Source organism: Penicillium chrysogenum (genome assembly GCF_028827035.1).
Source record: "Penicillium chrysogenum strain IBT 35668 chromosome Unknown utg000005l_segment0_segment0, whole genome shotgun sequence".
In the NCBI taxonomy this organism is placed as follows: Eukaryota; Fungi; Ascomycota; class Eurotiomycetes; order Eurotiales; family Aspergillaceae; genus Penicillium; species Penicillium chrysogenum.
In genome coordinates, this window is record NW_026622753.1 from 3862382 (window position 1) to 3876081 (window position 13700).

At 49.9% G+C, this 13700-nt stretch overlaps 5 protein-coding genes across 5 annotated transcripts, besides 1 other annotated feature; 3 read left to right on the plus strand and 2 right to left on the minus strand.

Moving 5' to 3' along the window:
* Positions 1-468: 468 nt before the first annotated feature.
* N7489_009851 (Nascent polypeptide-associated complex NAC) lies at positions 469-3125 on the minus strand (the record flags this gene model as incomplete). Its single annotated transcript, XM_056715601.1, has 7 exons — positions 469-704; positions 802-974; positions 1375-1432; positions 1530-1599; positions 1684-1795; positions 2014-2042; positions 2187-3125. The coding sequence occupies 7 exons, from the start codon at positions 3123-3125 to the stop codon at positions 469-471; spliced, it is 1617 nt and encodes a 538-aa protein (XP_056563223.1).
* A 270-nt stretch (positions 3126-3395) lies between these two features.
* Positions 3396-4520, minus strand: N7489_009852 (putative short-chain dehydrogenase/reductase family protein; the record flags this gene model as incomplete). Its single annotated transcript, XM_056715602.1, has 2 exons — positions 3396-4261; positions 4337-4520. 2 exons carry the CDS (start codon positions 4518-4520, stop codon positions 3396-3398), a joined length of 1050 nt encoding a protein of 349 aa, XP_056563224.1.
* A 604-nt stretch (positions 4521-5124) lies between these two features.
* On the plus strand, positions 5125-5877 carry N7489_009853 (uncharacterized protein; the record flags this gene model as incomplete). The annotated part of the gene is made up of 3 exons (XM_056715603.1): positions 5125-5166; positions 5216-5315; positions 5378-5877. 3 exons carry the CDS (start codon positions 5125-5127, stop codon positions 5875-5877), a joined length of 642 nt encoding a protein of 213 aa, XP_056563225.1.
* A 1013-nt stretch (positions 5878-6890) lies between these two features.
* Positions 6891-6923: a sequence feature (Short protein (N7489_009854, KAJ5229146.1) was converted to a misc_feature.).
* A 289-nt stretch (positions 6924-7212) lies between these two features.
* Positions 7213-7804, plus strand: N7489_009855 (SNAP receptor SNC2; the record flags this gene model as incomplete). Its single annotated transcript, XM_056715604.1, has 3 exons — positions 7213-7320; positions 7490-7721; positions 7785-7804. The coding sequence occupies 3 exons, from the start codon at positions 7213-7215 to the stop codon at positions 7802-7804; spliced, it is 360 nt and encodes a 119-aa protein (XP_056563226.1).
* A 1603-nt stretch (positions 7805-9407) lies between these two features.
* On the plus strand, positions 9408-12198 carry argEF (bifunctional acetylglutamate kinase/N-acetyl-gamma-glutamyl-phosphate reductase; the record flags this gene model as incomplete). The annotated part of the gene is made up of 3 exons (XM_056715605.1): positions 9408-11792; positions 11848-12088; positions 12143-12198. 3 exons carry the CDS (start codon positions 9408-9410, stop codon positions 12196-12198), a joined length of 2682 nt encoding a protein of 893 aa, XP_056563227.1.
* Between the last annotated feature and the right edge of the window lie 1502 nt (positions 12199-13700).

The following is a 13700-nucleotide window of genomic DNA, read 5'->3' on the forward strand; positions in this document are numbered from 1 at the left end:
TCCGAATCGCTACGCAGCTTGAGGGTCAGTCCTCAACAGTACTTCGCGCGTCGCGCATGGCATTGAGGCCAACGGCTTTGTGGTAGAATGGCTCGGGCGTTGGTCAATAGATCATTTGTACGATAGCTGCTGATAGCAGACATAATGAACTGTCCTGTCGACGAATCGCGCCCAAAATTGACACACCGTAGACAGTAACATACAATTCTTCATACTTCAACGAGTCTTCAGATAAATAATCGAACTGTCAGAAGTAGAATTCCTTCTTTCCGTCACCAGGTGCATCAATAGCTCCGACACGATATAAACGCATCTCTCAACTCCGCCCGTGAGGAAGAGACGAAACAGCAAAAAAACGAGAAAAAGAGAAAAAGACTCAACAAAAACAACTCTCAAACCAGAGCTTAAATTTCATTGATCATAGACGAAAGTTTTTAAAGACTCGATTTAGTTCGCATCTAGGCGTATTTATTCCTTAGTCTCGAAGTTCTCGCCCTCGACGAGGTCGGGGATATCATCCTCCTCGTCGTCCTTCTTATCGCCTTGCTGCTTCTGCATGTTCTGGTAGCTCTCGGCGAGCTTGCGCAGGGAAGCGAGGGAGTCGGGGCCGAGCTGGTTCAGGATGTTGGGGACGAGCTCGGTGAGCTCCTTCTCCTCACCGTTGCCGTACAGGGCAAAAGTGTTGGAGGGGACGGCACCGTGAACTATCGCGATGAGTGATTAGTCTTTTTTTCTTCCTTTCCTTCTTCCTTGCCTTGTGTGTTGAAGGCCAAAGTTGGTTTCCGGGTGGTGGCTACTCACCACGGGGGTTGGCGAAGTGGATGACGTTGCCGTCCTCCTTGAACATGTTGACCTCCTCGATGCCCTGGATGGGCTGGACGTTCAGCTTCTTGAGAGCGGCCTGGAGCTTCTTGTCATCGGCGCCGGAGTTGCGGACGACCTTCTTGACCTTGCGGCGGGGAGTACCCTTGCCACTGTAAAATTGTTAGTTGGGTGGACATTGGTTGAAAAATGTGGTTGTGTCGGTGCGGATGAGTGGGTGAATGTGCGTGGTGGGGGGATGAATTGGGAGGGGGGGGCGAAAAGATCGAAGGAATGCGAGGGTTCATGACGAGGCCGAGTCAGACTGGACACTGGATTCTCTGAGCCATGCGATATCTTCGGTTCGATATTTGGGATATAGCGCCGTCGCATAAATTCAAGGATCGAGAATCAAGAATCCGTAGTCTGACTATCGGCTGTGTCGAATCCGGGTATTGCAGTTCGAAAATTCATTTCCGCATAAGAGAATCGAGAGGTCGGGATTAAACGAGTGTTCTGGACAGAATATACATACCCTATCAAGAGAAATCATGTTAGCTATCAAATTTGTACAAGCATCCACCAGACATGCAAGTAAATTGCAGCATTGAGAAATGACCAAGCTCCAGGACTACCAATTCCATAAGAATCACAGCTCCACGTCATGACCCAGATCATATCTCAAGCTCCAAAATTCTTGAATATTTCCAAGAGAGACAGAAACATACCGATGCGAACGCTCGCCTGCATTCTAGCCAACTTTGCCTGATCCATGATGAAGTCGGGAGGGGTGATCGCCTGGTGCGGGATTAGCTGGTAATTCGGTGGAATTTAGGGACAAGAGATTCTGTTCGATTATTCCAACAATGAATCTCTACGTACCGTTAATAAAGGGTTGAGGGGGAGATGGTAGGAGGGAACGTGAAGTGGAAGTGGGTGGAATGATGATGCATCCCCAATGAGTTTTGTGTGGGGAGTTGGACCAGAATATTCGCTAATGCGCCGATTTGGGTTAACGGGCAGTCTTTTTGTTTAATGTCTACATTCTGATATGTTTTATAAATTGATTCTATTGGAATATCCTCTATCTGTTCTTTCTGGTGATTTTGGCTCTTTGCAAAGTCCCAGACTTGTTCGATTGTGGGATATCGACGCTCGGCTAAACCCTAATCGGGCTGATCTCGAGTAGATGAGATACATCAAGAGACATACCTAGGTAGTATATTTTCAACATTCGAACACTAGATTTATATTGACACTGTTGTTATATGGTTTCAATATCCTTATTGCTGAAATACTGACCTTGGTATATCCCCCAAAGCCACAGCAGTGGACACAGTTCCATTGGATCCAACACGGCTAACTACTAACTACTAACCACTAACCTTAGCTCTCTCCTTCTCCTCTATCTCAATCTGCTTCTTCTCCCAATTACTAAAATACTTGCGCCAAGGATGCTTCTCCTGGAACCCAAGAAGCTTCTTTATCTTCGCATTGGAAAACGGCGCCTCAAACTCCTCCATCTCGCGCGTGATAGGTATATCCGGGAACTGCGACTTCAGAAAGTCCTTCGTAGGACTAAGATTGGTAATATGATCATTGGTAGCATTGAAGACCTGGAACCCAAGCCCATCAGCCCGCAATGCCGCCTCACACATCCCGCCCAGATCGCGAGAATCAATATACGACCACCCATGCACCTTCCACATCGCCGGCTCATGCACATAGCTGTAGAAGATCTCTTTGTTGTACTCCTCGGGCTCGATAACCCGCCCAATACGCAGGATGTATATATCCACCCCGAAGCGCGCCGCAAAACCCCGCGCGATGCGCTCCCCGCACAGCTTCGCGATCGCGTACGTATCCGTCGGGTTAACGTCTAGGTCTTCGTGGATCGGGAACGAAGGGAAGTTTGTATCGCCCTGCGCGAAAGCTACCCCGTACACTGTTACGCTGCTCGCGATGATGATCTTCCGGATCCCAAGCTTGCACGCTGCTTCGATGATGTTGTATGTACCCTGCGTGTTCGAGCGGAAGGTCTCGTTGTCTGGTACAAGCATGTTGCGTGCGTAGCCTGCGAGATGGATTACGGCGTCTGGGCGTGGCGGGAGGCCTTCCGGGAAGGGTTCGTGGAGTGTCCATTGGCCGGACAGGGCGTTGAACACCTGGCCGCTGTCGGCGAGGTCGGTTTTTAGGGTGTGCACCTTTGGGTAATCTAATGGCATTAGGTCCAGATTCAGGATTATGTGTCCGGCGCTGAGAAGCTCGCTGATGACGAATTGGCCTGCTTTGCCGGAGCCGCCGGTCACGACAATGTGGCCCATCCTGGTGATAGCGTCTGGCAAACACGGGCTTGAGGGTTGGAATCTCCACTCAAGGGATACCTTGTTTGATTCTGGGGTCTTTGAAATGAACAAGCTAAGAGAGCACTTATTTAGGGACTAGGGCAGCATGACCGACAACGAAATCATCATGATGCCATTTGCCTCCATAGGCGGGAGAATGGCAGCGCGGATTTTAAAAAAGCAGAAACAAGCTAAATCACCGATAACATTTTAGTCATTTTATATATTCATCACAGGTGCCCCTGTGGTTCATTTTCGCTTCGAAACCTGAGCCTCGGTCCAATCCCAGAGCCTGTGAGCCAACTGCGCGTCCTGCACAGCCGCAGTGCCACCACTGCGGTAGCCAATGGGACTATAGTAAGCTCCATTGATGATATTCTCGCGTTGCGTGCCAGCCGCCCAAAGAGAATTCAGGGCTCCAGTAGCAACACTGCGAAAGAACGTGGAGCCAGCAGCAGCAAGACCATATTTCATCGTTGAATTGAGACTCTTCGTGTGGCCATAGAGCCCGCTATCAACCGCACCGGGATGGACGGCAATAGACAATATATCAGGATGCCGGCGGGCCAGCTCGGATGCAAAGAGGATGTTCGCTGACTTGGAAGCGCCGTAGCGCGTCCAGGTACTAGAAGCCAACAAGCCAGGGGTAGATGTTATCTCCTCAAAGGTGGAGGGGGCAACAGCGTGAGCCGCCGAAGCGAGAGTCACGACCCGAACATCGGGGACCTCATCCTTAGCGCGCTGAAGATCAACCGTCTTCTGTAGGGTAGGCAGAAGTAGTTTTGTGAGTAGGAAGTGACCAATATGGTTTGTGCCGAGCTGGACTTCGAAGCCTTCCTCCGTCGTGGTAGGAGGGTTGCCCATCGTACCCGCATTTAGGATCAGGATATCTAGGCGATCGCTATCGGACTTGAACTTGTCTGCGGCGGCGCGGATAGATTTAAAGGAAGATAGATCGAGCGCGAGGAAGCGGATATCGGCGGGAGAGGAGAGCTGGCTCTGTAGCGATTCAATTGATTCGCGCGCTTTGCTCTCGGTACGGGCGGCCATGTAGATACGCGACGGGCGATGCTTGGCGAGTTGGAGGATGGTCTCTTGGCCTATACCGGCATTACCTAGGTCAATCAATCACGGGGTTAGTGTTCTGGAAGCTGTAGATATGTAGATAGGTATAGAAAGAGGATATGTACCTCCTGTTACAAGGATGACCTTGCCATCCAGGTCGCGAATGTCGCGCTCTGGCTTGAACGAGGGCCCTAAATAGCCGAAGGTGGCCTCATTCAGAGTCGGGCCAAAGCTCGATAGTGCTTCCCGGGGATGACGCAAGCTATAGGTCGCGAAGCCACGAGTGGCTATAAAATCACGGAGATCCATACTCGGTGCGATCGGATTGAATGAAGGATATGAGGGTAGAAGTTGAAATCAGGTTAGCTCCGGGACGGGGGGATTAAGTAGCCATCAAAACTTAAGAACGGCCTGGGGCCAAGGAATGACATCGTTTCCTTTTAGCATGTAGTGAAGTGTACGGAGTTGAGATGGAAACCTTGGAAGTTTCCAAGATCTCTCTGATCTTATCAAGTTTTCCTATTGGTCCCATACGGCAGGGATTCATTTCTGGAATATCCCAACCTATAAGCCCTGGAGACTCCTTCAACTTTGTAATATAAAGAAACATAAACAATAAACCGATTGTCCACGGGTATTTTGTAATTGTATATCTCACCCGTGGACATTTCATCGCCAAGCTAGTAGTCCAGTCCTGCAAGCCCCCCGCAGGTTAAACCCCCCCTTGTATCTTGAAACTCCCCTCTCTTGGCCACCTGTCCTGCAGACTTACTTTTTCTTCTCTTTCCCTCGAATACAAGAAGTCCAAGGATTTCGGCCGTAACACAAAATTCCGAACTGTTTCGGCATAGTCGCTTATCAAACAATCTACGTTTCAGTTCCCGGCATTGAGACACGGAATATTTAAACCAAAATGAGGTTTCTTTGCTTGCACGGCGGTGGCACCAATGGCGAAGTAAGCACTATGCAGTAGCTCTCATATAGAAAACACTGACCGGCTACAGATTTTTGAGATCCAAATTGGAGGCCTCCGCCAAATACTAGAGAAAAGTGGGCACCGCTTCAAATTCATGAACGGCAAGATAAACGCCAAAGTCGAAGAGGGTAAGCTTACTACGGAAAGCTATTAACCGCCTAGCCCATGTATTAACCCAACTCCAATCCAGAACTCGAAGGAATAGTGGACGGCCCCTTCTATAACCACTACACCCGATGTACCTCACCAGGCTCCAGCGTCCTCGAAGCCTTCGACCATACCAAGCGCTTCATCGCAGAAGAAGGCCCATTCGATGCAGTTATAGGCTTCTCACAAGGCGCAGCACTAGCAGCCTCACTTTTAATCCACCAAAAGAAGACGCAACCGGCCGAACCACCGCTATTTCGTGCTGCGGTGTTTATCTGCGGTGCGGCGCCATGGGAGAGTTCTGGGCTGGAGCATATATCACCGCAGCCGGACACGTACCCGATTGCCATCCCAACGGCGAATATTGTTGGCAAGGCGGATCCGCTGTTCGCTGAGGGAGTAAGGTTATTTGAGCTTTGTGAGCCCGCCAAGGCGGCTTTCTATGATCATGGTTCCAAGCATATGGTTCCGTTTGATATGAAGAACACGGAGGGCATGATTAGGGTTATTGAGGAGACTATTGCCAAGGCTATTAGGGGCTAGCTGAGATGGATGGGAATTTGGAGATATTATGGTATGATATCATAAAAGGCAGTCTAGGTGGAAGCAAATTCTAAACTTGCAGCCCTAGATAGCAACAACACCAACATTCCCAGCTTACTCTGTATTTGTTGGGCACTGGCAAGGGAATACTCATCTTGCCACACTTTTGTCCATCCAACTAGGAAAGGAGTACTGAACCACTTTGACATCCTGGGTTCCACTGAGCTTGTAGTGATTCCTATATCGCTGATCGATCTATATAAAGATGAGATCTTCAAATGGATCGACGAAGGTATTCGAACAATTAAACCAAGTTGTCTTCTAGAACAAGGAGAAACGCAAATACCAACGGGGTAATTCCGATTGAATTCGATGGAATATACCCCCACAAAGCGGTGTATACCAGGTGAGTCGCTTGGAAATCCCGTCAAAGTACATGAAATAAATATTCCATTTGCCTGACTTCGTGATTTTCAATATCGGACCTCGACCAAAACGTTTGTCTTCAGTTACAGTCTGAGGTTTCATGCATTTATCGTTGACTTACTGAACTGATCATGAAATGTCAGATCAACCTCGGAAAGGTGTCTGGAAAATGTGACCCCCAGGGCTAATCCGCGTTACTAATAATAGGTGGACCCGTTGTCCCTCGTTCCTCGAGCAACACGCTTCTATCGGCATATCAATAGGCAGCCATATAACTAAGAGCTTTACTATTTATGCAGCGGAAAAATTACAAAAATCTACAGATATGTAACTGTGGATAGGTAGTTATGTGAAGAATAGAATATAACTTACTCTCATCTACCCTTGTTCATCCTTGTAGTGTAACTCTCACATTGTGCCTGTTTGCGGTAAAGAAATTCCAATGTTAATTGAAGGACACCGCGGAACTATCTAGGCCAAACTAATGATGAGTATGTCCTTCGCCAACAATAATTGCGAATAATCATAGACTTGAAAATAATTAACATTTAAGACCCCAAAACACAAAAGCCGGGAGCCTACATAGCATGCTTTGTACTGCGAAACGCCACAGCACGTGACTCTGGGCAAAGCCGCCTCAGCGGCAACTTGTCAGCTTCACTTCAGACAACACCATTAATCCTTTCCCTCCGTCCCTCGCCGTTGCGCTACATCCTAATCCTTATCGCTCTACGATAAATTTCCTCGCATACCCACGATCTGCGTCGATTCTAATCACCCAGACTGTCCCTTCGCAGCGCTTCCCCATCAAAACAACACAACCCCTGCTCCCACGAGGTCGTTTAGACACTCCCAGTCTCCGGCCAATCCAGATCTGAGATTCTCTCAAATCCTTTCACGACTCACATAATGGCTGCCACCGAACAACCCTACGACCCTTATATCCCCTCCGGCTCCAGCGGAGCCCCTGGTGCCACCGGGCAGAATGGTAACCAGCGAACCGCCGCTTTGCAAGCAGTAAGTCAATCCTCAAGGATATCTTGACTCCTAGCAACCCTAGATATTGAGAAGACACATAAATGTCACCTGGTGGATGGCACATGCTTGTTGTCTTGTTGATATATCGAAATGCGAAGGCTGGGGCAATTGATTCCTGCAATGGGGCTGACATGGGTATCCTCTATAGCAAATCGATGATACCGTCGGTGTGATGCGCGAAAACATCAACAAGGTCTCCCAGCGTGGTGAAAACTTGGATTCTCTCCAGGACAAGACCGACAACCTTGCCGTCTCGGCCCAAGGCTTCCGCCGAGGTGCCAATCGCGTGCGCAAAGATATGTGGTGGAAGGACATGAAGATGCGCGTGTGTCTCGTCATCTGCGTGATTCTCCTTCTCGTTGTCATTATTGTGCCGTCCGGTAAGTGCTTCCTGGCATTCTCCTGACTTCCCAGCTCGCCTTCGTGACTAACGCTTTACATAGTGATTGCCACCAAGCACTAAGCACCTGAACTGCGCGCGACTTACGACTTCTCTTTGGACATGGGATCTTGAATTTTACTGGGCTTACTGTTGTTGGGGCCGTGTGGCCTTTTCCGTTTTCTTCGCAGCCGCTAATACCTCCTGCTGTTTTTTTATGGGCGTGTTTTCAATGACCAAATCCTTGACTTTTACATGCAACGAAACGAGATCATCCGATTTTGGATTGTGTCGCTACATGCGACCCGGTCGACGGGTGAAGATGTAAATGATACTTCCATGACGCCGTGTTTAAGTATGCTTACCACATTGCCATTCGGGTGCTTCTCACTGCAATGAAATTCCCTTATCGTGCTCTTATGCTCTTTTTCAACTACCCAGTCTTACTGGAATACCTGAGAACAATTATGTTTGTACAATGTAGAACGGTTAGTTTAGATCCACACTTGGATGACCAAGTCAACATCCACCCTTGTGTGCATGTCGATTGAGTCTTTCGGTTGTCATGAGGGTTCGCAAGTGGTCATGGAGAGGCCATTGAGTCTGACAGTAGGTCGGAGTGTCTCCAATTTTGCCTACCATTTATATTGTTATTCTGTAGATGAGGCCGTTTAGTAGCAGGGCTAGCACACTTGCGAGTCCACGTGGCCCAAGACCCATCTGACCTGCGAGGTTCAATTCGCCAATAAGATCCAATAAGGAGCCCGTTGGTTATATGTTGTATGCCCACACCCTTTGGCATCAAGTGTCTGCTTGTTATCAATCTAATTGATCTAAATATTCCCATAAACCTCTCGCTATAGGAGTGCAGCAGCGCAAGTCTTGTCCCTCATGATGAACCCTTCGGGTATTCATCTACCGAAGGCTGTTGAGCAGGGGGTAAGAAAAATCAGATAATTCTGGGAACTCTTGGCACGAGAACAAGTGTCCACCAATTCCTCAATTAGACCACTTGGAGAGGCCCTTGCATTTACCATCGGCAGGATGCCCAGAGTAGATCCAGTCCGGGTGGAGGGTAGTGGATAGGCCGAACCCAAACGCAACGAGTAAGAAGAAGGGACAGGATCAGATAACTGAGACTTAACCCAAGCAGGATGACGTTTCAAGATCTCCGAGCAGAATAAGTGGGCATTTTCGGAGGAAAGACTCTCGCTTGAGGAAGTCTAAAGAGATTGGGAGAGAGATTCCAAGGTTGATGTATCCGAAAGTGAAGATTCTTTTTTTTCTTATACTTTCTGGTCCCGGGTTACGGGCACACAAATGTTAATCTGCACATATACATGTAGACTAAAGCAGTCAAGGAAAATCCCTCTATTAGTATAAAATTTAGTATGAGATATATAAAACAAAATACAAAAAAAACCAAATATTCAGAATAAATTCATGAAAATAAAAATCAAATGCCGCACGTTAAAAGGGAAAAGATGGAGATAAATCACTCGCTAGACGGGCCCACCGCCTTCTCCCCGTCATTGGGCCAAGTTATCGCTCCGAGGCCCGGCCGATGATCTGAAAAATATCTCTTTTTGACTCAGCGTTTTCTCACCTTCCTACCTTCCCACCTACTTATACATATTTTGGGGCCTCTCCCACCCAGGGCCGACCGTGAGACCATTGAGGCTGCCGCATGTGCGTTGCCAAGATGATGTCCCTTCGCTCCGCTGTGCGGAGAGCTTCGTGCAAGCCCCTCTGTTCTCTCTCCGCACCGACCGCTCTGCGAGTCTCAGCAAAGACTGCCTCCCTGCGCCAGACTCGCAACTACTCCCGCTCGGCGGATCCTCACCTGACCAACACCCGCAGCACCGTCGTGCAATTGCTGAGCAATATTGGCTCTAAGCGCGAGGTCCAGCAGTACCTGTCACACTTCACCTCCGTGTCCTCTCAGCAATTCGCCGTGATCAAGGTTGGTGGTGCTATTATTACTGAGCATCTCCAGACCCTGTCATCCGCGCTCGCCTTCCTTAACCATGTCGGTCTGTACCCGATCGTCGTCCACGGTGCCGGCCCCCAGTTGAACCGCATGTTGGAGGCGGCTGGTGTTGAGCCTCAGTTCGAGGATGGAATCCGAGTGACTGACGGTAAGACCCTGGCCCTCGCCCGCAAGCTCTTCCTGGAGGAGAACATGAAGCTGGTTGAGGAGCTCGAGCGCATCGGTATCCGTGCCCGTCCCATTACCGCCGGCGTCTTTTCGGCCGATTACCTCGATAAGCCCAAGTACAACCTGGTCGGTAAGATCGATGGTGTTGACAAGGCCCCCATTGAGTCGGCTATTGCCGCTGGATGCCTGCCCATCCTGACCTCCATGGCCGAGACCCCCGACGGCCAGGTCCTCAATGTCAATGCTGATGTGGCTGCCGGTGAGCTTGCGCGCGCCTTGCAGCCCCTCAAGATTGTCTACCTGGCCGAGAAGGGCGGTTTGTTCAACGGTGACACCGGTGAGAAGATCTCCGCCATCAACCTTGACGAGGAGTACGACCACCTGATGAGTCAGTGGTGGGTGCGCCATGGCACTCGCCTGAAGATCAAGGAAATGAAGGAGCTCCTTAGCGATCTGCCTCGCTCCTCTAGCGTCGCAATCATTCACCCTGCCGATCTTCAGAAGGAACTTTTCACCGACTCTGGCGCTGGTACCCTGATCCGCCGCGGTAACAAGATCCACGTCAAGACCTCTCTGTCCGAGGTTGAAGACATGAAGGCACTGAAGGAGGTGTTGGTCCGTGATCGCGAGGGTCTTGATGCCCGTGCCGTTGTTGACCGCTATGTCGAGGGCATGAAGGAGAAGGACTTCAAGATCTACTACGACGATCCTATGGAAGCTCTGGCCGTTGTGCTGCCCCCGCAGCCCAACTCGCAGATGGCTCACTTGGCCACTTTCACCATCACCAAGTCTGGTTGGTTGACTAACGTTGCTGACAACGTCTTCGCCAGCATCAAGAAGGACTTCCCCAAGCTGGCATGGACTGTCAAGGAGGATGATGAGAACCTGACCTGGTTCTTTGACAAGGCCGATGGCAGCTTGAGCCGTGATGGCCAGGTCCTCTTCTGGTACGGTGCCGAGAATGGCGAGGAAGTGAAGCAGCTGGTCCAGGAGTTCAACGCGCACGGTCGCCAGATGTTCGGTGACATTAACCTTGAGGCGCGCCTTCACCGCGCTGCTGAGGCTGCCGCCAATATTGGTAAGGGCTTCGGCGCTAGCGGTGCTTCTGTTGAGCAGAAGCGTGCGTTCTCAACCACCACCAATGCCCTGCGCATGAACCGTGCCAAGCGTCCCACCGTTGCCGTGAGCACCTTCCGCACCTATGCCACTACCAACCCCAACCCTCCTCTTGGAGAGAAGAACATCTCCAACACCCAGCCCGCTAAGGTTGCTCTCATTGGTGCCCGTGGCTACACCGGCCAGGCCCTGATCAACCTGCTCAATGCTCATCCTAACATGGATCTTCGTCACGTCTCGTCCCGCGAGCTGGCTGGTAAGAAGCTCCAAGGCTACGAGAAGCGCGAGATTACCTACGAGAATCTCAGTCCCGAAGATGTCCGCAAGATGTCTGCCAATGGTGACATCGACTGCTGGGTGATGGCTCTGCCCAATGGTATTTGCAAGCCTTTTGTCGATGCCGTTGACGAAGGTTCCCAGACGGGTAACGTCATTGTCGACCTGAGCGCTGATTACCGCTTCGACCCTAAGTGGACGTACGGTCTTCCCGAGCTGGTTGAGCGGTCTAAGATCGCCCGGGCTACTCGCATTGCCAACCCCGGATGCTACGCCACTGCTGCTCAGCTTGGAATTGCTCCTCTTGTTCCGTTCCTTGGCGGCCAGCCCACCACCTTCGGTGTTTCTGGATACTCTGGCGCGGGTACCAAGCCCAGCCCCAAGAACGACGTGCAGTTCCTTACCAACAACCTCATCCCCTACAGTCTGACTGACCACATCCACGAGCGTGAGATTAGCTCGCAGCTGGGCACCAACATTGCGTTCGTTCCTCACGTCGCCGTTTGGTTCCAGGGTATCTCCGTAAGTGCCCTTTGGCCGCTCATTGATCCTCACAATTGCTAACATTTATATCAAGCACACCATCAGCATTCCTCTGAAGCAGAAGATGACCTCCCGTGATATCCGCAACCTCTACCAGGATCGCTACGCTGGCGAGAAGCTCGTCAAGATCGTGGGCGAAGCCCCTCTTGTCAAGGACATTGCCGGCCGCCACGGTGTCGAGATCGGTGGATTTGCCGTCCACTCCAGCGGCGAGCGCGTGGTTGTCTGCGCCACCATTGACAACCTGCTGAAGGGTGCCGCCACCCAGTGCTTGCGTAAGTGTTGAATTCATCTACTTCATCAGCCATGACGCTAACGAATTCCAATAGAAAACATGAACTTGGCTCTGGGCTACTCCGAGTACGAGGGCATCCCTCTCGACTAAGCTCCCACTCAAAGTCAGTGACGAGGAGTTACCAGAGTGTGTTTGTGTGTTGTTCTTGCATGTCTTTTGTCTCATACCCCCCCGTGCATCCTATACATCGCTCTGGGTTGGAGATTTCTGGGTGCTCTCTATCTATTTTCGGATCTTCCATAGTTGATTATGTCTACGCTTATACATTTGTGTCAAAAGAGTGCGGTTTCTGTTGGTCTCGGTCCATTTTTGCCCCTTAGAATTCTGCTGCCATCCTTTCAGATGGCTCATCGTTTTTCGTTTCCTTGTGCTGAACTGACATATGGTTTCTCAAAGAGTCCCAAGAAAAGTAAATTCTTCTAATGTTGGCGTTTGAGCTAATCCCCGGCGCATTTTTCCCTGCCCCAGGACCATATGCGAATCAATTTGGTTCATTGAACGATTGGGAACAAGGAATTCCAATCAATTGTAAGTAGAAAACAATGTACGTTAATGGGAAGCTTTGACACGAGATCGTCAGCGTGCACTGTGTGTTCGACACATAACACATCCATTCACGCCTCGAGGTACGGCAGTCTTCAACCGCCAGTGCGCCATATCGTATTTCGCCGGCAAGACATTTCATAGAATTAGCATGTGTGTATTTTATTGACTATAGAAAGTACCCAGCTCTTGTCAGAGGGGAACCATTTCAACCACTTGACGGCTTAGCCTACGAAATTCGTCTGCGGGAGCAATGGGATCGGCTTCGTGCCTATCATCCCGCTCACTATGATCTTGTGTGGATTTGATTTTCCTGACACCGGAAAAGAGGAAGCCCGGGGGTTTGCTTTCCAGTGGAGGGAGATCCTGAAGAGTTGCGACATGGGCGCTTTAGTCTGAAAACCTGGCTACAGGAACGGAACTTGAACCAATCGAAGTGACAGCAGGGTACACCTTGTCTTAATAAAAGTGCTCTGATTAATCTGCACATTTAATTGCTCATCAGTCTATGCACCTTGCATTTGTCTTGCCTTCCTCCCTCAATCGACGTCGACACATTCATAGTCTCGAAGATATTATACGGATGGGTCGAGAAGGCATATCTCGCTGGGGGTCAACCAATGATGCAAACTGACAGCCTAGAGTCTGACATATAAGATAGGCTATGATGCATAAGAACGAAGAATTCAGAAATTCAGAACGGGGAGGATAGATCGAAGTGGAAGCGGATAAGGAAGAGGAAAGGAAATACTTGATCTTCAATGCTTAGAATGAAATATTGGAGATCAAGACTAGTATGAAGATGAGTTCTTCGTTCCTGGACGGTGAAGTTCTGCTTCTGGGGTCACGCTTTTTCTCTGATTGTGCAGCAATCCCATCCCACTGGGACTGACTCTCTGACTCTCTGACTCTCTACCCGAGGCGAGCATCTTCCTTCAAGGCAACCCAATAACTACCTACTCTGTTTTCCTGAAAACCCACTTCATCCTAATATTCTTGCTGCATCTCCAAGCCGTCTGGAGACTCGAGGGCCTGGGCATCACTCGAGT